This window comes from Pectinophora gossypiella, chromosome 29, assembly GCF_024362695.1.
Source record: "Pectinophora gossypiella chromosome 29, ilPecGoss1.1, whole genome shotgun sequence".
In the NCBI taxonomy this organism is placed as follows: Eukaryota; Metazoa; Arthropoda; class Insecta; order Lepidoptera; family Gelechiidae; genus Pectinophora; species Pectinophora gossypiella.
In genome coordinates this window covers 5,903,662-5,927,158 of record NC_065432.1, presented here as the reverse complement: position 1 = coordinate 5,927,158, position 23,497 = coordinate 5,903,662, and the positions used below count along the sequence as shown (strand labels likewise).

The window sequence follows — 23,497 nt, the reverse complement described above, 5'->3', positions numbered from 1 at the left end:
TGTTTCATGTTTTCCTTTCCTTTCTTAAATCCAGTTTGTATTAAGTACATATAAACTTAAATACAATGGTATTCCAATTGCAGACGGTGGAAGGAAAGTAAAAAATAAAATTGTGACTTTTTCACAGAAACAGTGTTTTCATACTAAAGAAAACACTGATATTCTAAAGGAAGTAAATTAAATACTGTACTACTGTAATACTGTAATACTGTACATACAACTCGCAAGCATATTCTAATGGGGTGCACAGGGCTACAAAACAAATTGTCAAAATCGAAAAAAAAAGACTTAAAATTTGACAGTGACATTGCTTACGTCAAATAAATTATTAATGAAAATACAACTCGATAAACGCGAGTTGAATTCAGTTATTTCAATAATTTCGTAGTATTTTAAACTAAACATTTGAAAATGAAAATACATTTAAAAAGTTCGTAAGTACTCACTCTTTCTATAGGGGAATCTCGGGCCTCGGATGAAAGGTGTAACTAGAGGGATCGTATGCACCGACATAATATTATTAACGATTAAATTATTGCAAACTTATTGCGCGATTTCTAAAACTATCCCCCCTGTGACAGGACAAACGACCACCACCACGACAGACAACACGAATGAATTTTTTTCGAAAAAACGACGATCGAGTTCCAAATACAAATCGGGTTTGCTTTTTCAAAAAACCCGCGCTGTAATGCCAGCGTAAAAAGTTGAATAAATACTTTTTTAAATCGAAAAAAGTTTTTATGCCATGATTTTGTTGAAAAAAGTTTTCATACTTATTATTCGTATCGCAAGTTTATAATATTTTCGTAATGATAAAGTAAAAATAAAACTCAATGATACGACTACGACACTGAATAGAAATAGCTGATCAAACAAATTATAAAAACACTTAATTTATTGCTATTATTACAAAAAAAATAAAATAATTGCAACAGTTTGTTTCACTGTCAGCCTTTAACTACTGAACCGATCATCAGGAAATTTTGCATACACGTTGTCGGGTCTACAAAGTACTACGAGGCGGCCTTATTACTCTACAGCAATTTCTTCCAGGCGACCAGAGGCAGGAAATATACAGTATAGTTATAATAAAAAAGGAAGTCTGTTGTATGTTCGGGATAATCCCGAGAGCCACTAAGCCAATTTGCATGTGGTTTTTGCCGTTATGATCTGCTTTCATCCAAGAACAGATAAGGATCAAGTCACCTGCTACATCATAATAATAATTTAAAAAATAAAAAATATGAAAACATTTCGCGGTAATTTTTCGAAACTATTTACGTTACCACAGAACAAAAATAAACACAACTTTTTCTACTACGCAAAGGCATTACGAATATGCAGCCTAAAAATAATTTCTGATCATTTTGGCAGATGTGGTACCTAAACCTCTTTCTAAATCTGTGTACATCTATCAACACGTTCCGAAAATAATATATTTAACGGATATTCTTAATGAATTTCGCAGATGTAGGTATTTTGACTATGAAACTAAATATTCCCTTTAACAAACGTATTATTGCGTGTGGCAATCATATACTGTTTATCAACATAGCACAAGCTCACGACTATATCCCAATTGGGGTGGTCAGAGGTACATCCATCGCAAGATGAACTAAGTACCCCACAGGGATTTGAACCCGGGACCTCCAGTGCGATTTAAACTTTTATTAATTAAAATTCAAGCTTCCGATGGAAATCAGAATCATTTATTCAACGTAATTATCACGGATAAACTTGTTGAAGGTCAATGTAACATTTTTGAATTTACGTCATTTCGCAAGGTGTTATGGCTGAGGGGAAGAAATGACAAGAAACTGCAACAGCAACACATCTTTTAAAACAATGAGGGTATACATTACAAGTTAAAGCACATAATAACGGGTTCTTACCGCGTTTAAATGGGGATATGAGACTCGCTTATGGGGAAACGCGGTAAGAACCCGTTATTATGTGCTTCAATTATGATAATAACCGCGTAAACTTAAATCAATGTACATTACAAGTTATTTAATAACTAGAGGAACACATTTAATACCAGACATTTTTATCGTTTAGGTAATCATTAATGTTTTAATATAGATAGATAGAATCTTTATTTAGGTTTAAGACGTTACATAAACATCTGAATATTAAAATTTTAACATATATGAAATGTAAAACTTAAAACTAAAAAGGGTACTAGCTCGGCTAATGTCGTATCGACCCACATGAGGGGCAATACGACGCCGATTTTCAGCCAGATATAAGCTTTTAATAAGGATATAATAATAAAATAATAAATAAAAATAAAATAATGTTTATTGTGATACACAGGTTTACATAACACAATTATAAAATACAGTTTTCCATCACAAAAGGTAACAAGCTCAGCATATGCCGAGATGAAATATCTCGACGCTGGTTTTCAGCCTGCACCTGTGTTGGTGAAGGCCGATAATCTATAGGATACTGATAAAGTACAATAAACGACTACTAAATAAAAAAAGCAACTAAAAAAACCAATAATAATACCAAATACACACACTAGAATGAAAATAAGGAGAAAAAAAAGAAAAAATCTAAATATAATATAAATAAGGATTATAATTGAGGATCTCTGCCTACCCCAATTGGGATATAGTCGTGAGTGTATGTTATTTGACGTTACTGACGTACTACACATTAATGCAATGATTGTGTAACGAGAAAAAACGTCACAAATTTACTCGTCGTATCTTAACGTTACGCAAGACGCCCAAACGACATTGGCAGAGCGCGCGACATGTCAAGACCACACGTTTAATTACAATACATACATTTATAGCGATGCCTTGTGGGGTAAGCAGAATCATCATCACCAGCCCATTAACGTCCTCACTGCTGGGGCACGGGCCTTCCCTATGGATGGATAGGGAGATCGGTCCTTAAACCATCACGCGGGCCCAGTGCGGATTGATGGTTATTAACGACTGCTAATGCAGCCGGGACCAACGGCTTAACGTGCCTTCCGAAGCACGGAGGAGCTCGAGATAAAAACTTTTTTTTTGTGGTCACCCATCCTATGACCGGCCTTTGCGAAAGTTGCTTAACTTCAACAATCGCAGACCGAGCGCGTTTACCGCTGCGCCACCGAGCTCCTCTAGCCTATTGGCCTAGAATAACGTATAATACTATATGTAGTTGCTGTTGCAGTTTCTTGTCATTTCTTCTCCTCAGCCATAACACCTTGCGAAATGACGTAAATTCAAAAATGTTACATTGACCTTCAACAAGTTTATCCATGATAATCACTTTGTGAGACAGTCCTTTGTTTGGTAAGGACTTTTCAGGCTTGAATCACCTGATTGTCCGAAAAAGTAAGATGATTCCGTGCTTCGGAGGGCACGTTAAGCCGTTGGTCCCGACTATTAGCCGTAAAAAACACCTCCACCAACCCGCAGTGGAGCAGCGTGGTGGAGTATGCTCCATACCCCCTGCGGTTGATTGAGGGGAGGCCTGTGCCCAACAGTGGGACGTATATAGGCAGTTTATGATGTTTATGATATGAATTACGTTGAATAATTGATTCTGATTTCCGATTTCTGTACTACGTACAGTATTCTACCTTATTCTAGGCCTGCTGGTGTTCAGTGTGTGTGAAACGGTAGATGGTGTATGTGGTAGGAAGGTGACTATTGTCAGAGGAAGTATTTCATTAGCTGCGACCTCCACACAGTGATTACTAGGTTGGCAGCACCATACATGCAATCACACATACATAATACATTTATGCACACGAGGCAAAATAGACCCTCGGACTGGTTGTCTTAAAATCTTCAACCAGGCCCTCAGCGCTCACCATTTGTCCGGCCAAGTAGTTAATGGCATTGCGGCAAATCTACAATAGTTCTTATGAAAAGAATCTTGTTTGTAACGCAATGGATATGCAGGGTGTTAGTAACATCGTAATGAAAACTTACAGTTACTAAACTTGGTGTCCACCACCGCAAAGTTTTCGCTATTCTGAGCCAGTCTGCAGAGCGCGGCTGCGTCCTTATTTTCAGTCCATTTCTTAACTTACGACCCAATTAAATTACATACCTAAAGCCTATAAAATCTATATATACTATATATCCTACTGCTGGGCACAGGCCTCCCCTCAATCAACCGGAGGGGGTGTGGAGCATACTCCACCACGCTGCTCCACTGCGGGTTGGTGGAGGTGTTTTAACGGCCAATAGCCGGGACCAACAGGTTAAGTGCCCTCCGAAACACGGAATCATCAAAGCAATTAAATAAAGCCAAATTAAAAAAATATATATTCACTCCAATTTACCATCCTCCGCCTACCCCTTTGGGGATGCAGTCGTGAAGCTATGTTATGTTATGTACTTAGGTTTTTATTAAAAAGAATGAAGAGTATTCTTCACAAAGTCGGTTAATAGAGAAGTTGCGACCTCGCCGGCTGACACGCATAGATATTGATTTTGCCCGCGATGACCTAGAAAAACGTCCAACTGAACTGCAAGGGCCGCTGTGACATTGTGTCGACGTCCACATTATAAGGGGCCGTCCATTAAACAAATTCAAAAATATCTTTATTCAGTAGGTAACATAGCTACACTTTGAATCGTCAATTTTTACATAACGAACGTCTCATCCGCCTAAAACTACTGCAGCTTCTCACAACCTGTATAGGCGGGAAAAAGAAGCTGCAAGAAAAACCTCGGCACAGGGCCCTAGACTTTCTTTAAAAAAATAAACATAAAATATTGGTATACAATTGAGTAATTTAGCTGCCTAATATCAGTTCTCAGACAGTTAATCCCATGCATTCATATCTTCTAAATAATCACTAACTTTATAATAACCTTTTTTGTAAGGTTTTTGTTTAACTACTGTCTTAAAACATGCATGTGTAAAAAATGCAAAAAAAAATAAAAAAACAACATCACATTTTAAGGCCTCCGAGGTCCAGTGGTTGAGCGTTGGGCTCACGGAGGTCCACAATTCTAATCCCGGTGGAGACATATCACAAAAATCACTTTGTGATCTCTAGTTTGGTCAGGACATTACAGGCTGATAACCCTGATTGTCCGAAAGTAAGACGATCCGTGCTTCGGAAGGCGCGTTAAGCCGTTGCTCCCCCCGGTTACTACTTACTGATGTAAGTACGTAGTCGTGTCAGGGGAAGCAACCTGTGTCGTCATAGAAAAACGTGACAAAATGTCGCACTTATTATTACATTTTTCTTTATTAAAATTCATAAATAAGTTAAATAGAAAAAAAGAAAATGTTTCTTGACACGTTTAGATCTGTCTTATACATTGTTTTAAGTTTACGCGGTTATTATCATAATTAAAACAACAACAGGGCAACAGTGTTGAAATATCGGGAGTCTCATATCCCTATTTCAAACGCGGTAAGAACCCGTTATTATGTGTTTTAATTAGATCTGTCTTATTTAGTAATCAGAATTTAATCAATCAAGTAATCAGAACGCGGTAAGAACCCGTTATTATGTGTTTTAATTAGATCTGTCTTATTTAGTAATCAGAATTTTATAATTTACCTTTGACCTAGGAAACTCTTTTTGCTTCTATGCTGTTCTGGGAGCAAATAAAAAACATAGAACACGTTCAGCTGCTTGTCTTCCCGGGCATGTCGTAAAAACCGACAGAGGGATTGCGTTCTCTAACATGATGGACTAATGTTATGGGCGATAGGCTGATCCCTTATCACCATAAGGTTCATCATATCCATCTTAGGACTTCGTATCAACAGTGGCTGCAAGTTGTCTTTAATTACTTGTGGCTCTGCCCACCCCATTTGGGATTACGGGCGTGAGTTTATGTATGTATGTATGTATGTACCTAGGAAACTACCTGATTCCATGGATAACAGACATATGCATCTTTTATCTTTGTTTTTGGGTATAAATGATGACCTTTGTTATTACACCCAGGCACAACACATCTTCCACCCATTAGGTAGCAACATAATTCTATACAACATCTGATCCAAATATCAAGCAACAAATATAGTTATTAGAGGGTTAAACGAGGGTTATGCAGCGCTATCTGTATTTTACTAGGGAACCTGGCATGAAAGTCTCTGGTTGTCTATAACTAATGCCTATAAGTTGCCTATGAAGCTATTAGTTGTAAGACTACAACTCAGGGAAGGGATTTGTCGTATAAATAATAACTTTATATTAGTATAACAAGTAAATCTTTTATTAAATAGAAATATAATTTTAACATTATCAGTAACAAAACCGTACGTTTTGGCGCTAACCACAGACTGCGAATCCTCGAGTTGACAGTTGACATCTCACGTCAAACGAGAGGATACGTTTACAGAGCGAGTTACTAATACGAGTAATTGAAGTTAAAATAATTTACAATAAGTATAACAATATATTTATAACTAGGTATTTGTACATTCAATTATTATATTAATGCAGGAATAATTGAAACAAACATAAAGATAACTATTAATGTATACCAGCACAACTGTAATACTAGTGTTATTTGTAACAGTTTATAGCCCATATCATGAAGATCATAACATAGTGATGTTCCGAATATCCGTATCCGTAACCGCGGATATCCGAGATAAAAGAAAAATCCGTAGCCGTGTCCGTTACTTTTCACGCGGATCTTTTACGGATCTTTTTCAGGTGATTAAGTAGAATTATTAAATAAAAAACTATAAAATTCCACAGTGTCACACTAAACCAAAACAAAAGTACTACCCGCGCAATGCAAGTTAAAACGTGTCCTGCCTGACGTTGCGGCGAGCGAAGACGTCAACTATCGTTCGCGTGTCTATGTCGCGGGCGCCGACTCACATACATACATACATACATAAACTCACGCCCGTAATCCCAAATGGGGTGGGCAGAGCCACAAGTACCATTTAGTAGCCACTGTTGATACGAAGTCCAAAAGCTAAAGTTCGATTCGCCTTATCGAATAAGAAAATAAAGATCCGTATCCGTATCCGCGGATCTTTACACTAAATATCCGTATTCAGATCCGTATCCGCGGATATACATTTTTAACGATCCGGCACATCACTAGAAGCTATGGACTGCAAGGTATAGGCCCGCACAACGGTAACCGCATTGCGCATTTAAGATCAATACTAGCAAAATATCGTTAGTCTTAATTGAAGATGCGTTATAAACAGGCTTTTTGATAGCCCTGGGAGGTTAAAATGGCCACATCGAAGCAATTCATCCAAGAAAGCAATATTGCTATTTGACATTTGTTTGCATTGCGCACTTAGTTTTATATGCGCAAATGTCAAATTGCAATATTGCTTTCTTGGATGAATTGTTTCGATGTTGCCATTTTAAACCCTCTGATGGGAGAAACCACGGAATAGAAAAAAGAGTTTGGAAAGGCTCTAACGCGCATTTTGTATGAGAACTGTCAGTTTTGAGCATACCTGGTTTTCTTATACCATGGTTTTCACTCATCATCATCAGCCCATAACGTCCCCACTGCTGGGGCACGGGCCTTCCCTATGGATGGATAGGGAGAACGGGCCTTAAACCATCACGCGGGCCCAGTGCGGATTGATGGTTATTAACGACTGCTAAAGCAGCCGGGACCAACGGCTTAACGTGCCTTCCGAAGCGCGGAGGAGCTCGAGATGAAAACTTTTTTTTAAGGTCACCCATCCTATGACCGGCCTTTGCGAAAGTTGCTTAACTTCAACAATAGCAGACCGAGCGCGTTTACCGCTGCGCCACCGAGCTCCTCAATGGTTTTCACTATACAGAGACAAAAAAGAAGCTAGCTTAAGCCACCCTCTTCTCAGTAGCTTTTCAGCTTAAGCTAAGTTGGGTTTAGCTGGGAATGAGCTGGACTAAGCCTCGTCACCCCGAAACCTCAGCCATTTATTCCTACCCCTACATATTAGGGAAGATCGTTTAAAGCTGTTGAAATGAGCTTTTTGTTTCAATTATTTAAATTAAAAGTATACAGGGTGTTAGTGACATGGTAACGAAAACTTTGAGGGTGATTCAGAACATGATTCTGAGTTGATATCAAGTGACGCTTAATTATGGACATAAAAATTCTTGAGATTTGTAACTGAAAATTGTTTGGTCCCGGGTTCGATTCCCGGTGGGGACATATCACAAAAATTACTTTGTGGTTCCTAGTTTGGTAAGGACTGATCACCAGATCACCAGATTGTCCGAAAATAAGATGATCCGTGCTTCGGAAGGCACGTTAAGCTGTTGGTCCCGGTTACTACTTACTGATGTAAGTTAGTAGTCGCTATATGACTCATGTCAGGCCTTTGGCGGCTCAATAGTAACCCTGACACCAGTTTTGACACAAGGTTGGTAATCCACCTCACAACCCACACGAGAGAAGAAGAAAGGTATAGTAACACATTTTGACTGTCTGTTGTCTAAAATGAACAACATAGCAAAGCATCACGCCTGTATCCCCGAATGGGGTAGGCTGAGGTAGATACACCCACTCCTCGACAGCTATACTTAAGTCCCATGTAACAGGGGCAACAGTGGTTAGAGCGTTAGGCTCACGATCTGAAAGTCCGGGTTCGATTCCCGATGGGGACATTGTCGAAATCACTTTGTGAGACTGTCCTTTGTTTGGTAAGGACTTTTCAGGCTTGTATCACCTGATTGTCCGAAAAAGTAAGATGATTCCGTGCTTCGGAGGGCACGTTAAGCCGTTGGTCCCGGCTATTAGACGTAAAAAACACCTCCACCAACCCGCATTGGAGCAGCGTGGTGGAGTATGCTCCATACCCCCTCCGGTTGATTGAGGGGAGGCCTGTGCCCAGCAGTGGGACGTATATAGGCTGTTTATGTAAGTGGATATTTGACTCGAATTCAGCATTCAAGCAAATTCTTCATTTATCTGTCTTCTAACAGTTTGACGTGAAACCGCTGCATTGTGGCCTGTAAATCGTGTTTAAATCGAAACCCTCTTTTGGTTCACGGGTGACCCCCGCTGACCCATCAGTACAGTTTGGCTCACCCGTGTCCCCCATTGCTTGAATGATGGACGTTGAACGTGTTAAAACGCCCTTGCCACCATAAGGTTCATCATGTCCATCTTAGGACTAAAGCACAACTGTTGTCTTGCGATTATGTCTCAGCCCACCCTATTTGGGATTACGGGCGTGAGTTTAAAATTTGCACTTTATATTTTATACGTATATAGGCTGTTTATGTTTTTTTATGTTATGTTATGTTATGTTATGTTATGTTATGTTATGTTATGTTATGTTATGTTATGTTATGTTATGTTATGTTATGTTATGTTATGTTATGTTATGTTATGTAACAGAGGGCGAGCCTATTGCTATTAACCGGGCACAAATCCTGGAAACCAAGTGATATCAATTACCTATGATCCAAACATGAATTTATGAGTAACTCATAAAATATATTTTTTTAGATAGAACGAAATTAACTCATCAGTCCCTCTAATCGTTTTCAACTTTGAAAGAAAAAAGCGACATCTTTTTTTTTTTACCGACTTCAAAAAAGGAGGAGGTTCTCAATTCGACCGTATATTTTTTTTTTTTTTTTTTTTTTTTTTTTTTTATGTTTGTTCGGGCATATCTTCGTCGTATATGAACCGATTTTGATAATTCTTTTTTTGTTTGAAAGGAGATATACCCAAGGGGGTCCCATGTCAAGGAAGTCAGGATCTGATGATGGAAGACCAGAGAAATCGAGGGGAATTTTCAAAAATCGTAGGAGCGACTAGTGCGTTTGTAAAGTCATATTGATCAAATCGCTCTTTAGGCTTCGGGAAAACTTCCCGACCTTCGAAAACTGGTCAGCATCAGGGAGACACCCTATGGCCTGGCAAAACTATACAACCTGGAGCAATTTTTCTTTCACGAAACGTATTTAAATCTTGATCAAATCCAAACGCCGGTGCAAAAAAACAAAATGGCGGAAAAAAAAGATGGCCGCCATACAAAATTTTGTCGATTTTGGAAGAAGCCCCTTTGGGTAAAAATAATGTATGGGGCGCTTACTCAAAACGTCATGTAGAGTACGGAAATACTTTCTGGTCACCAAAAACTGCTCCGCATCAGAGAGATACTCTACGGCCTGGCAAAACTATCGCACGTGAACCAATATTTCTTTCAGAGCACTTATTTAAATCTTAGTCAAATTCCATAGCGCGTGAAAAAAAAACAAAATGGCGGAAAAACAAGATGGCCGCCATACACAATTTTGTTTTTTCAGAAAATGTCTCGGGGTATAAAATATATATCGGGGTTGTGATCGAATCGTCATGTTAAGTATGGAAATACTTCCCGATTTTCGAAAACTGCTCCGCATCAGGGTGACACCCTACGGCCTGGCGAAACTATCGCACCTGAACCAATTTTTCTTTCACGAAACCTATTTAAATCTTGGTCGAATTTAATGGCCGGTGAAAAAAATACAAAATGGCGAAAAAACAAGATGGCCGCCATACAAAATTTTGTTTTTCCAGAAAATGTCTTGGGGTTGAAAATGATGTATAGGGTTGTGATCGGAACGTCATCTTTGAAAACTGCTCCCAATCAGGGAGACATCCTACGGCCTGGCAAACCTATTGCACCTGGATTTTGTTTGTTTCCACGACACCCATTTAAATAATCATATATTATTATATATCAATATAAATCAGAAAATCTGTCTGTCTGCATCCTTGCTCAGTCTAACCATCACTTAAAATCGTAAAATAAAATAAAATTTTTAACAAAAAAAAAACCGACTTCAAACGCAAAACTAAAAAGCAATAAATAAATTTACTTCGCACAAAGTAATTAGTACGTATTTTCAATTAGTTAATTAATTTTATAAATCTGAAGTCGGTGCCAAGTAAATGCTACAACAACCCTACTACAATATCAAATTACAATGTACACACAATATTGTTTAATACCTATATCAAAGCAATTACAAAACAATGTCAAACAAAAAATTACAAAACAATCAGTATTGAAAAATATAAGAATCGGTACTTCGTTGTAGCATTTCCTTGGCACCGGCTTCAAATTTATAAAATTAATTAACTAATTGAAAATACGTACTAATTACTTTGTGCGAAGTAAATTTATTTATTGCTTTTTAGTTTTGCGTTTGAAGTCGGTTTTTTTTTTTGTTATGTTGCGACCAACTGGAAGCAGGGTCGTCGACCTCCCACGTGGTCTGTTTGGGCATGCGCAGAGTATAAAGTGAATTACAAATGTCTTAAGATTTTGGGTAAACAAGGTGAATTCAAATTCAAAAATATCTCTATTCAATAGGTTACATAATTACAGTTTGAATCGTCAATTTTTACATAACGAACGTCTCATCCGCCTAAAACTACTGCAGCTTCTCACAACCTGTATAGCCGGGGAAAAGAAGCTGCAATAAAAACCTCGGCACAGGGTCCTAGACGTTCCGTCGATGGCTGCTCAGAACCCAAGCATTTCCTGTACTTAAAGTTTTTTTAATAATTCTGTGCTGAATATAACATAAACTGCCTATATACTCGTACGTCCCACTGCTGGGCACAGGCCTCCCCTCAATCAACCGGAGGGGGGCTGTGCTGAATATATAAGTCAATATCTAAGGTTGGTATTAATAAATCAATCTCAGCTGAGACTGCCCTCAAGATCACGCTCAAGTCCCTGTTTTTATATGAGAACTGTCACATTGACATGAACTTGAGGGCAGTCTCGAAGCTGAGATTAGTTTATTATTGGCCCCAATTCCTGCAGACACCTCCTAATTTTACTTTAAGTTATACCTGTCATTTTCTTATCCGCCGAAAAGGAAAGGGACGGATGATTGACAGCTCTTAATTTTAGGAAGAATGAGTAAATGAATGAATAACCCGGGCGAATCAAAAAGGTACCTCGCTGGTATGCAAACCGTTTGACGTGTGCTGTCAACTTAATTCCGTCGGGTTATTGGCCAATGTAAAATTTTTAGGCGGTTGTTTTAGATTTCTACTTAAAATTGACGTGTGTTCCATAAATTTTATGCTTGTCGATTACCTGTCCCTTTCCTTTTCGGCGGATAAGAAAATTACAGATATAACTTAAAATAAAATTAGATGGTGTTTACAGGAATTGGCACCAATACCACCCTAAGTGAATGTGGTCGAGTTTAATTCCCAATACGTGATCAATAACATTGACTTTATCGTACACGCGCGTCTGTGTGTGTGATGTTGTTGTTGATGTTTAAATTCGCCTTATATAAGGCAGGCAAAGATCTGAGGACCATACAGCCTTGACTTTAGTTATTTAATATTCGAAAATCACGATCAAAAAATATTAATTTAAAAAAATTAAATTAATAATAAAATAATTATAATATTAAATAAATAAATAAATTATTATAATTATTAAATTTTATTTTGGTGCTATAAAGTGTATTTGTATTGTATTGTATTGTATCAAAATAGGCCTAAGCCTTGTCTTCAGTTTTCAATATCCAATTTAGGCCAGTGCCTAGTCTTCAGTTTTCAATCTTTCTCATTTAATCGCCTGACGCCCATATGAAGACGTAGGGTGGTAAGTATACATAAACTAATATCAGCTTCGAGATCCCTCAAGATCATGTCAATGTGACAGTTCTCAGCTGAGATTCGTTTATTAATACCACTCTGAAGTAAGACCGAGGGGGTGAGGTAAACCTAGCTCAGCCGCTGGTGGGGAGCGGAAAGTGGCCGTTCTATACGTAGACATACATACATACATAAACTCACGCCTATTTCCCACTGGGGTAAGCAGAGACTATAGAATTCCATTTGCTTCAATCCTGACACACTTCTCTTGCTTCCTCCACATTCATCAATCGCTTCATACACGCACGCCGGTTCAGAGTACATCGTATTAAACCTTTTCTAAGGACATCTCCAATTTGGTCATCGTAAGTCCTTCTCGGTCTTTCTCTGCCAGCCCTACCATCAACTTTCGCTTTATATACCGCTTTTGCAATTCTATTATCCTTCATCCGTTCTACGTAGAATTATTCCTTATTCCATCACCTACATAAATGGGGCTTAAAGGAGTCGCCATACTGTGAATGTGGTCACCCGGATCGAACCCTGTCTCACATAGTGAACGAGTGCCCTCTGCACCGGTTCCCAGGTGGCATAGCCGAGCTGCATTGTGTGACGGATGCGGCAGAGACTTGGTTAAGGGAGCTTAAGCTGGATATATGATCCACGCAGGATATCGGACATCTAGTTCTTTAAAGTCATAAATGTAATTTTTTTAGTTTTACAGTAGAGCGTTTTAACGATTTTCGTTTTGCCATATCTACGTTCTTCTTCTTTGCGAGTCGATGGCGATCGAAACTAAATTTTTGCTGACCAATAATTGGCCACGCTTACGGCTTTGTCAGTGGCTTCGTAAAGGTCTTTAATAGTGCAGGTGAAAGTACGTTAATTACTAAGTTAACTCAATTTCAGATTTTTTATTTTATGACTTTTAAGAACTAGATGTGCGATATTTTGTGCCTGTCTGCCATACGCAATAATAATAATTCCTTATTCTGTGACTAGAGGCAAAACTCACGGACAATGATTCAACAAATTTGAATTGCAAGCAACGACACGGGAAACAAGTACTAAAGATCGTCATTACCTAGTTAAAACAACTGGAACTGAACTGCAGTATAACCTAGATGCTAGGTCACTTGGAATGACCTAGATTTTGTTAATATCTAGCCCGGTGGAGAGAGTGAGAAGGGAAATAAATAGAATAACTTAAAATATCAAACTCTTTTTTAAAAAAAATCTCCTCTCCTCTGTGGTCTAGTGGTTGAACTCACGATCCGGAGGCCCCGGGGTCGAATCCCGGTGGGGACATTTCACAAAAATCACCCTAACCCTAACTTCTTTCACCCTAAGGTTGCCTGGCAGAAATTGCTGTTTAGCAATAAGGCCGCCTATTGTGCTTCTTTTTATTCGTATGTTTATGTCCTTTGTATATGTCGTTGTGCAATAAAGTACCTATTATTGATTGATTGATTGAAAAATCACTTTGTGATCCCTAGTTTGGTTAGGACATTACAGGCTGATCATCTGATTGTCCGAAAGTAAGATGATCCGTGCTTCGGAAGGCACGTTAAGCCGTTGGTCCCGGTTACTACTTACTGATGTAAATGAGTAATCGTTACATGAGCCATGTCAGGGGCCTTTGGCGGCTCAATCATAACCCTGACACTAGGATTGATGAGGCTGGTATTCCACCTGATAACCTACACGATAGAAGAAGATATCGATTATTTATTTTTAAAGGTACAGGGTGTTAGTGATTCAGATCATGATTCAAGTTGATATCAAGTGAAATTTCCTCTCGGAAAATACAATACATGTTCTTTTAATTTTAATTAAGTACTTATTTTAAATTCTAATAATTTTCCCTAAAAAGTAGCATGGAGAACGCTTCAGCGACATTTTTTTTTGTTTTCCCGAAGGGCAAGGCAAAGGGAACTAAGCCTATACAGCCATTTCATATTTATTTTCTTTCTTGATGAGGAAAGGTGATGACGATGAATGATGAAACCTAAGCCCCCACCCTCGGAGCAGACTCCTACTCCGAACCCCAAACGAATTAACTCAAAAGTCCGCATAAACTTTCGAGTTATGAAGCGGCTTGTTGGCACGAAGCGAAAATAGATAGGTACACTTCGTTTATTGAATATTCCAATATAACAACACTGTCCCAAATGTTTTCCGACTAACTTAATGCGATCGCTAACCACAAAACACCACTTCGTATTAATTATTAACCCTTTCATGGACAGAGATCATGGGTCGTTGATGGTTCATAATAGGTAATATGACACGTACCTTGGGATTGGAACGTCATTAGACGTTCTGTCCTTGAAAGTGTTAAGATTATTCAATAAAGAAAGCAACCGTCCTGTTCCCGTTCCCGCCAAAAAGTCTGCTGCACCGCCAAGACCGTGGCTCTTAAATTAGTGATGTGAAAAAAAACTAAATTCGTGTCTGGCAACCCTAGGTAAACCATAGACTTAGAACGTACATCTACTGCATTATAACGCCTAAGTGTAAACCAATAACAAAATAGGATTGTCTAAGAATAGTCAGCGTGCTGTAAAACGGATTACAACTAACTAGGCTATATATCCAAGTTAGAAGCAGGGATGTTAGGGAGCTCGGTAACCGTCACCGAAACTATCGGATATACGATATAAAAAAACATCCGTATCCGTAACCGAATCTGAAATAAAAGTTTCGGATAATATCGGATAGGGGCGGAGCCTAATTAAGACACGTTATGACAAGTTGTTTTGATCAGGGGCCTGTTTAATAAAAATTGTAAATTACAGTGACATTTTGATGTATATTGCGGAGTGTGTGATCACGAATATTTTGCAGCTTCATATTAGCTACGTAATGAACACCAAATCGTCGTTGTAACTTACAATTGTAAGTTTTATGAAACCGCACGCATTGTCTGTTTTTTCTTCTTTTGTCGTCATAACATTATATAACTTGTCGTTATAAATAAAACCACTTTATTAGGTACCTATTTGTATTTTACTTTTGAACATATATACACATAAACTCACGCCCGTAATCCCTAATGGGGTGGGCAGAGCCACAAGTAATCAAAGACAACTACATTACTTTTGAAATTCCTTAAAAAAGTAATATCCGTAACCGAAATTATCCGAAACTAACGGATAATCCGAAATAATTTATTATCCGTATCCGTAACCGTATCCAGAATAATAATCATTCTTATATCCGTATCCGAAAATTCGTATCCATAACATCCCTGTTTTCATCATTCGTCGTCATCACCTTACATCATTTCATTAATCTATGTCAAGAAAAAAATAATACATAAGACATGGCTGTATGGGCATAGTTCCCTTTGCCTAGCCCTTCGGGGAAAACCAGAACAAAAAAGTCTGTAAAAAATGGATTTTAAATGAAAGTGATTGAAAACTGAAGACTAGGCCTATTTCGATCATGATTTTCGAATATAAAATTACTAAATTAAAACACATAATAACGGGTTCTTACCGAGTTTGAAATAGGAATATGAAAGAGGGTCGACAGATACGTCTGCCCGTAGAAAATTATGGATCTACCTACTCCACTCCAATCTCATCAGTCATCCCGTGATCATGGCACTTGCAACAGTGTCGAAATATCGGGAGTCTCATATCCCTATTTCAAACGCGGTAAGAACCCGTTATTATGTGTTTTAATTATGATAATAACCGCGTAAATTTAAAACAATGTATTAATTTACTAAAGGCAAGGCTGTATGGTCCTCATATCTTTGCCTGCCTTATATAAGGCGAATTTAAACAACAACAACAACGAGGCTTTTTGTATGCAGTGTTCGGAGTATGGCTCAAAATAGAAGCAGTTTACTTTGGTACCGCATCGAACTCTGACCCACCGTTGCTTGCCCAGTGACCATTCAACCATTTTTGAAGTGAAAGTTGTTTTTTCCGTTTCATTAGATATTTCAATCAGAATTATATAACACTGGCTCCGTGAGGCGTGGGTACTTAGTTCATCTTGCGATGGATGTACCTCCGACTACCCTAAGGGTGCCTTTCCACCAGAGATGTGCTATGCTACGATACTACGGATGCGTTTGATATCCACCAATCATATTCATTGGTGCACATAGCATAGCACCGGTGGAAACGGATTCAACTAAGATATGTTTTTTATATGGAAGGATGCGTGCTATAGATGTGTGCTATGGACGCGTGCTATGGACGCGTGCTATGGACGCGTGCTATGGACGCGTGCTATGGACGCGTGCTATGGACGCGTGCTATGGACGCGTGCTATGGACGCGTGCTATGGACGCGTGCTATGGACGCGTGCTATGGACGCGTGCTATGGACGCGTGCTATGGACGCGTGCTATGGACGCGTGCTATGGACGCGTGCTATGGACGCGTGCTATGGATGCGTTCGAATCCCGGTGGGGAGATATCACAAAAATGACTGTGTGTGTTTGGTTAGGACATTACAGGCTGATCACCTGATTGTCCGAAAGTAAGATGATCCGTGTTTCGGAAGGATCGTTTTGGTCTTGGTTACTATTTACTGATGTAAGTGAGTAATCGTTACAGGAGGCTCAATCATAACCCTGACACCAGGGTTCATGAGGCTGGTATTGCGGCACGCTGTGGGATGAGGATATGGTATCCCGACGTGCCGGCAGAGTAGGGGAATGATTGGTGATAAAGTAGAAGCAACAGCAAGCAGTAGTAGTATAGTTTATTAAAAACACTTCACAAACTTAGTAACATAGTCACAAAAATAATAGTTCACAATATACACATTTCACAAAAGGAGGGCACTGAGGAGGGTTTCAGAGGGCACGGCCCTAAACAGTATAATACACTTGTTGTTTATATCAAGGTCAGGGATGCAGTGCGTCAAAAGTGAGTAAAATGAAAGGAAATGCGAATGGAATGGAATGAGAATTTCGTAATTTAAAATGATGATGGTCCGAACAAAAGGCCAGTATGTGCAGAGTTTGTACTCTGCTACAGTATTCCACCTCACAACCCACACGATAAGAAGAAGAAGAGTGCAGTTTCAGTTGCCTTGATCGTTATAGACGGCGATACGGCTCACATATCATGTTGGTCTAACAGAAAGCTCGGTGAGGTGTGGGTCGGTTTTTCTTTTTAACTTGTTTATGAATTTTAATAAAGAAAAATGGAAGAATAAGTCCAATATTTTACCACATTTCTCTATGACGTCACAGTGTGCTTTTTCATACAAATTCCATAGAATTTTCGTGTTTTGACGTTTAGTTAAAAGTACTGTCGCACTATCATTATTTGATATTTAATGAGACTTGCGGTTTAATTTGTCAAAAAAGTTAATGTGACATGGTTTCAAAGTGTATGTATATTAGTACCTACTCGTGACCGTAGGTACCTATATTTATATTTTATAAAATGTAGGGAGCGCTGGTAAATTATAATAAAACCCCACATATTATTACTTAGGATATTAATTAAATTACAAGATCCAAACCTTCACCCCCCTATAATATTTATACTTTTTAAGTACAGTCGACTCTCGTCAATTCAAACTTGCGATAATTCGAACCTCTCTATAATTCAAAGTTATCACGAGTTCCCTACTAAATCTCTTTATATTACGAACTAAATCAATACACTTTCATACACTTGGTAATTCGAACGAAAAAAACATTGCTATTTAACAAAACGACGCGTTAATTCGAACTCATCAGCGTCCAACACTCGACAATTCAAAGTTGCAGAGAGAAGAGGCGGAAAGATTGTAAGTACATTTTGCGACAAGTTCAAACTTGTATCAAGATACACGAGAGTATGTACACGAATGTACCTCTTAATTCTTGTCATTTTTATATTAATAAATAAAAATTAACCAACACTTAATAATTCGAAGTTTTATTTATTTTCTCTCACAAATTTCGAACCATTTGATATTTCAAACACTCGATAATTCGTAATATTTCAAGAGTCCCTCGAGTTTCGAATTAACGAGAGTCGACTGTATATTGAAATGTACAAAATTAGATTATAATTATTTATATGTGCTCGTCCTATGCTGTTAGTATTTAAATATGTAAGTAAGTATGTTAATGATAACAACAACTAACAAATTTTCTTTTTTTTTTCTCACTCCGGATCAACCTCGATACTGGCAGAATCGTCAAAGATGACAGAAGCCATACTTCAAAAATTGAATAGAATAAAAGAAAGAAAGAAAAATATTTATAAGTAATAAGTATGTATTGGTTGGCCCCGATTCCTGCAGACACCTAATTTTATTTTAAATTTTACCCATCATTTTCTTATCCGCCGAAAAGTAAAGGGACGGGTAATCGACAAACATAAAATTTATGGAACACACGTCAATTGTAAGCATAAATCTAAAACAACCGTATAACAAAATTACATTGGCCAATAACCCGACAGCATTATGTTGACAGCACACGTCAAACGGTTTGCGTACCAGCGAGATACCTTTTTAATTCGCCCGGGTTATTCGTTCATGTACTCATTCTTACTAAAATTAAGATCATTATCCGTCATTTTTAAATTAACAGTTGTGGCGGATAAGAAAACGACAGCGTATATAACTTAAAATAAAATTAGATGTTTGCCTCTCAACAAGTTGTCAATTTAACAATACACGTTTTCGTCATACTTCGCGTTGTGGTAAAGTTATAATTTTAACAATTTATGCAAATATATTCAAATCGGCTTGAAGGTGACAACAAGGCTGTCGCAAACTCCATACACACATCATCAATTTAAGAGCCACGCTCTTGTCGGTGTAGCATTACCCATGCTACTTTTTTAGGGAAAAATAGGGCAGTGGTTTCCCTCTTGCCTTCCGCCCCGCAGTACTCTGTCTGACGTAAGTGGGATGGCGCCCAGAGTAGTCTATTACTCGTACAAAGCCATACTAGGACTCCTGTCCTCCGCCTCTGAATAGTACAACAAGTGTGTGGTAACAAGTGTTATATGAAACGAAAATAGGTTATGTGATTTTAGGTCAAATGAAAATTATGTTACATGATTGTTAGTGAAATCAAAATCTGTCTGGTTGTCCAAGGTTCTTACAGCTAGTAAGAAATCCCAATTAGGGATAAGCTCGCCTATCTATGCTTTATCACTACAAAGTATAAAACAAAGTCGTTTTTTCTGTCCCTATATCCCTATGTACGCTTAAATCTTTAAAACTACGCGACGGATTTTAATGCGGTTTTTTGTAATAGATAGAGTGATCCACAAGGAAGGTTTCTATGTATAATAACATGCGTTAAATAGTGGAGAAATACTGTTATTTTTGAGGTTTTTAATGTGATGTCGTAAATAATTTCATTTTTTCCTCAGCATTGCACACGAGCGAAGCCGGGGCGGGTCGGTAGTGTAACGATAAATCATTATGTAAATTACTAAATATTCATACACGCACTCCGGTTCAGATGTATCTAATAGTATACAATTTATGACAACAGGCCCACCCCGTTAGGAATTATGGGCGTGAATTTATGTAGCTGTTCTCACTGTCTACCCTACAAAGGATATAGCAAGTAGTCCACGTACTGCTGTATCCTGGCAATATGGGGGCGGATGTAAAAATTGATAGACCCATTTTGATAATAAACAGACATGTGACTCGTTTTAGTCGACTGGCCGAATAGTCGGCCATTGATTGATGATTTTAAAATGTCTTTATTGATAAATTATAAAAACAGTTTCACAAAAGATCTTATTCTAATGTAAACTATCATACCCTGTATACATACACGCCTATTTCCCACCAGTATGTGGTACATAATTATTCAAAAATGTAATGTAATAGCAGAAGTATATATAAAACTAATTGTTGTTTGATATTTGCATCACATTATGTATAGAGTGATGTTGCTACCTATATTGCTTCTCTTTATTTTGTTCAAAATAATAATGTGTGAAAGTTGTAATTATACCTTGGTGTACTAAAGGGTCATTATTTATACCCAAAAACAAAGATAAAAGATGCATAAGTACTTATGTCTGTTATCCATGAAATTAGAAGTTTAAACGGAGAAAAATCAATCAATCAATAATACTTTATTGCTTTATTTTATTATAAATTAATCATCATCATCAGCCCATTAACGTCCCCACTGCTGGGGCACGGGCCTTTCCTATGGATGGATAGGGAGATCGGGCCTTAAACCATCACGCGGGCCCAGTGCGGATTGATGGTTATTAACGACTGCTAATGCAGCCGGGACCAACGGCTTAACGTGCCTTCCGAAGCACGGAGGAGCTTGAGATGAAAACTTTTTTTTTGTGGTCACCCATCCTATGACCGGCCTTAGCGAAAGTTGCTTAACTTCAACAATCGCAGACCGAGCGCGTTTATCGCTGCGCCACGTTCGTAAAAAATATAATTCATCCGCTTTTGCACAGAATCAACTCGGGTATCATTTTCCTATATAGTAATAGGTAATAGAAGCTATCAAGCAAAAAAACCGCCACTTAAATTTGAAATCCGTATGTCTATGAGATCCTTGGGGGAGGCCTATGCCCAGCAGTGAGCGTCGTACGGCTGATGATGTCTATGAAAGCAATTTTTCGATCCATAGTGCGTCGATTAAAAAGTGCCTCATTGATAAAATAATGCCGACTAGTCGTCGACTATGATAGAGCCGACAAATCGGCACATCTCTAATAATAAACCATTCCCTTCCTGTTCCGTTGTTGTTAAAGGTTCCGGTGTTGGTTAAAGGGACACCTAAACTGTTACACATGTCATAACATTTTGTCTATTTATCTTTATAGCAAGCTTAATTCACGCCTGTAGTCTCTATCGGGGTAGGCAGACATACAAGTCGCTAGAAACAACTCGCAGATAGCAAATTCGAGATCCCGCGGGATTGGAAATAACAAAAAAAATCGAGATCTAGTCTAGTTCTTAAAAAACGTAAAGTTAGGATGGCAGAAAACGATGAAACAGCTTGTTTGTGATAGTGAGATAAAATAAAACAAAATATTTTTTGAAAGAAAACAAAAACCTTTACATACATACATACATAAACTCACGCCCGTAATCCCAAATGGGGTGGGCAGAGCCACAAGTAATCAAAGACAACTTGCAGCCACTGTTGATACGAAGTCCTAAGATGGATATGATGAACCTTATGGTGCTAAGGGATCAGCCTATCGCCCATAACATTAGTCCATCATGTTAGAGGACACAATCCCTCTGTCGGTTTTTACGACATGCCCGGGAAGACAAGCAGCTGAACGTGTTCTATGTTTTTTATTTGCTCCCAGAACAGCATAGAAGCACCTTTATTCTTCAATATTACTATTACTAACTAAATAATTAAGTTTTAATCTTGAGCTCTCCGTGCTTCGGAAGGCACGTTAAGCCGTTGGTCCCGGCTGCATTGGCAGTCGTTAATAACCACCAATCCGCACTGGGCCCGCGTGGTGGTTTGAGGCCCGATCTCCCTATCCATCTATAGGGAAGGCTCGTGCCCCAGCAGTGGGGACTTTAATGGGCTGGTGATGATCAGCATAATCAAAACAAAAGGTATAACTCAAGGAGATTCGCCCAATACCGTCTATCTCGAATGGGATCTCGTCATATGATGCTTCGGGATTGATCCCGAAAAATTTTACTAGATCTCGTGAGATCGGGATTGCTGTCCATAATAGCGTAGCATCACGCCTGTATCCCCGAAGGGTTAGGCAGAGCCGTGTAGTATATTCGCCCACTCCTTGTCAGCTATAGGCTGATCCCTTATCACCATAAGGTTCATCATATCCATCTTACAACTTTGTATCAACAGTGACTGCAAAATGTCTTCGATAAATTGTGGTTCTGCCCACCCCATTAAAAGTTATGGGCGTGAGTATGTAGCCCAGCCAAGATATAGGTCATCTAGGGACTCCCGTGGCCCACATTCGGTTGCTAGGCAACGGCGGCCATGTTGCCGTTGCCATGGCAACGCGCATGCGTAGACCAGCTGTCACACTGATAGGCGTGGTGATAACGAATGGTGCAGTAAATAATGAAGGTTTTATGCCTTACGGGATAGATACATAGGTACATGATGTGATCCAGCCGATTTCGGCTATGACTGCTTCAACTCCGAAGTTCATGTGCTCGCATGTGGTTTATACAGCCAATCTTTTTGGGAAAGATCCTCGCATATAGCGGGCATGTGAGCATACTGTAGTGTATTTGCCTCAATATAATTATATAAATAAATATCGGCTCGTTGCCACACACTACGTCTTCACTCCACCACCGTACGGTCACGAGTTCCCGTTCCCGTCAAAAAGCCGAAATCAGAATAAAAACAAATGAAATAGTATGCCAGTTCGAAATTAAAAATAATAAAGTTGTGATACAGATTCACGACTTTATTCCGTCTGTTATGAAGTTATATAATATAATAATAATTAAATAATAAAATAAACATTTCGAACCCTAACAAATTGCACTACTTACCATTATAGTAGGTCATGTTGGCAACAAGATGCTCGTTCATCATCCTTGCAGGGCACACTTTAAACATAATAAAGTCTAGACCTCTAGAACATTGCTCCACATACACTTTGAAACACCGGACAGATATGTAGTTGGGAATCGTTTTGTTTAAGATTATATCAAGCTTATTCAATAGAATTTAACAGAATTATTATTTTATAACTAATTTTTTGTACTTTAAAGCACTTATTTACATCTTAAAAACAAAATAATGTACAATGTGTCAAATAAGATTAAAATAAAAAAAACCCAGAAAAGACCTACTTAAAAATAAATCTCTAAAAGAGAGAGTTACTGTTCTATCATCATCATCAGCCTATTACCGTCCCCACTGCACATACCGAGACACGGGTCATCTTACTTTTAGACAATCAGTTGAGTCTGTAGTCATTATCATCAGCCCATTAACGTCCCCACTGCTGGGGCACGGGCCTTCCCTATGGATGGATAGGGAGATCGGGC

The 23,497-nt window shown here is 38.5% G+C and overlaps 1 protein-coding gene across 7 annotated transcripts in view; it reads right to left on the bottom strand.

The window, feature by feature from the left end:
- LOC126379507 (translational regulator orb2) overlaps window positions 1–23,497 on the bottom strand; it is an 85,707-nt gene that overhangs the window by 21,609 nt on the left and 40,601 nt on the right. For 3 of the 7 annotated variants that reach the window (XM_050028290.1, XM_050028292.1, XM_050028288.1), the window contains exon 2: window positions 22,997–23,101. The exons of 1 other annotated variant lie outside the window; for it this stretch is intronic. In XM_050028290.1, the coding sequence (XP_049884247.1) occupies window positions 22,997–23,063 (67 nt within the window). In that variant the 5' untranslated portion in view covers window positions 23,064–23,101. Of the gene's footprint in view, window positions 1–22,996; window positions 23,193–23,497 lie in introns of those variants that run through there. 3 more of the 7 variants (XM_050028293.1, XM_050028294.1, XM_050028291.1) reach the window with 3 other exon arrangements.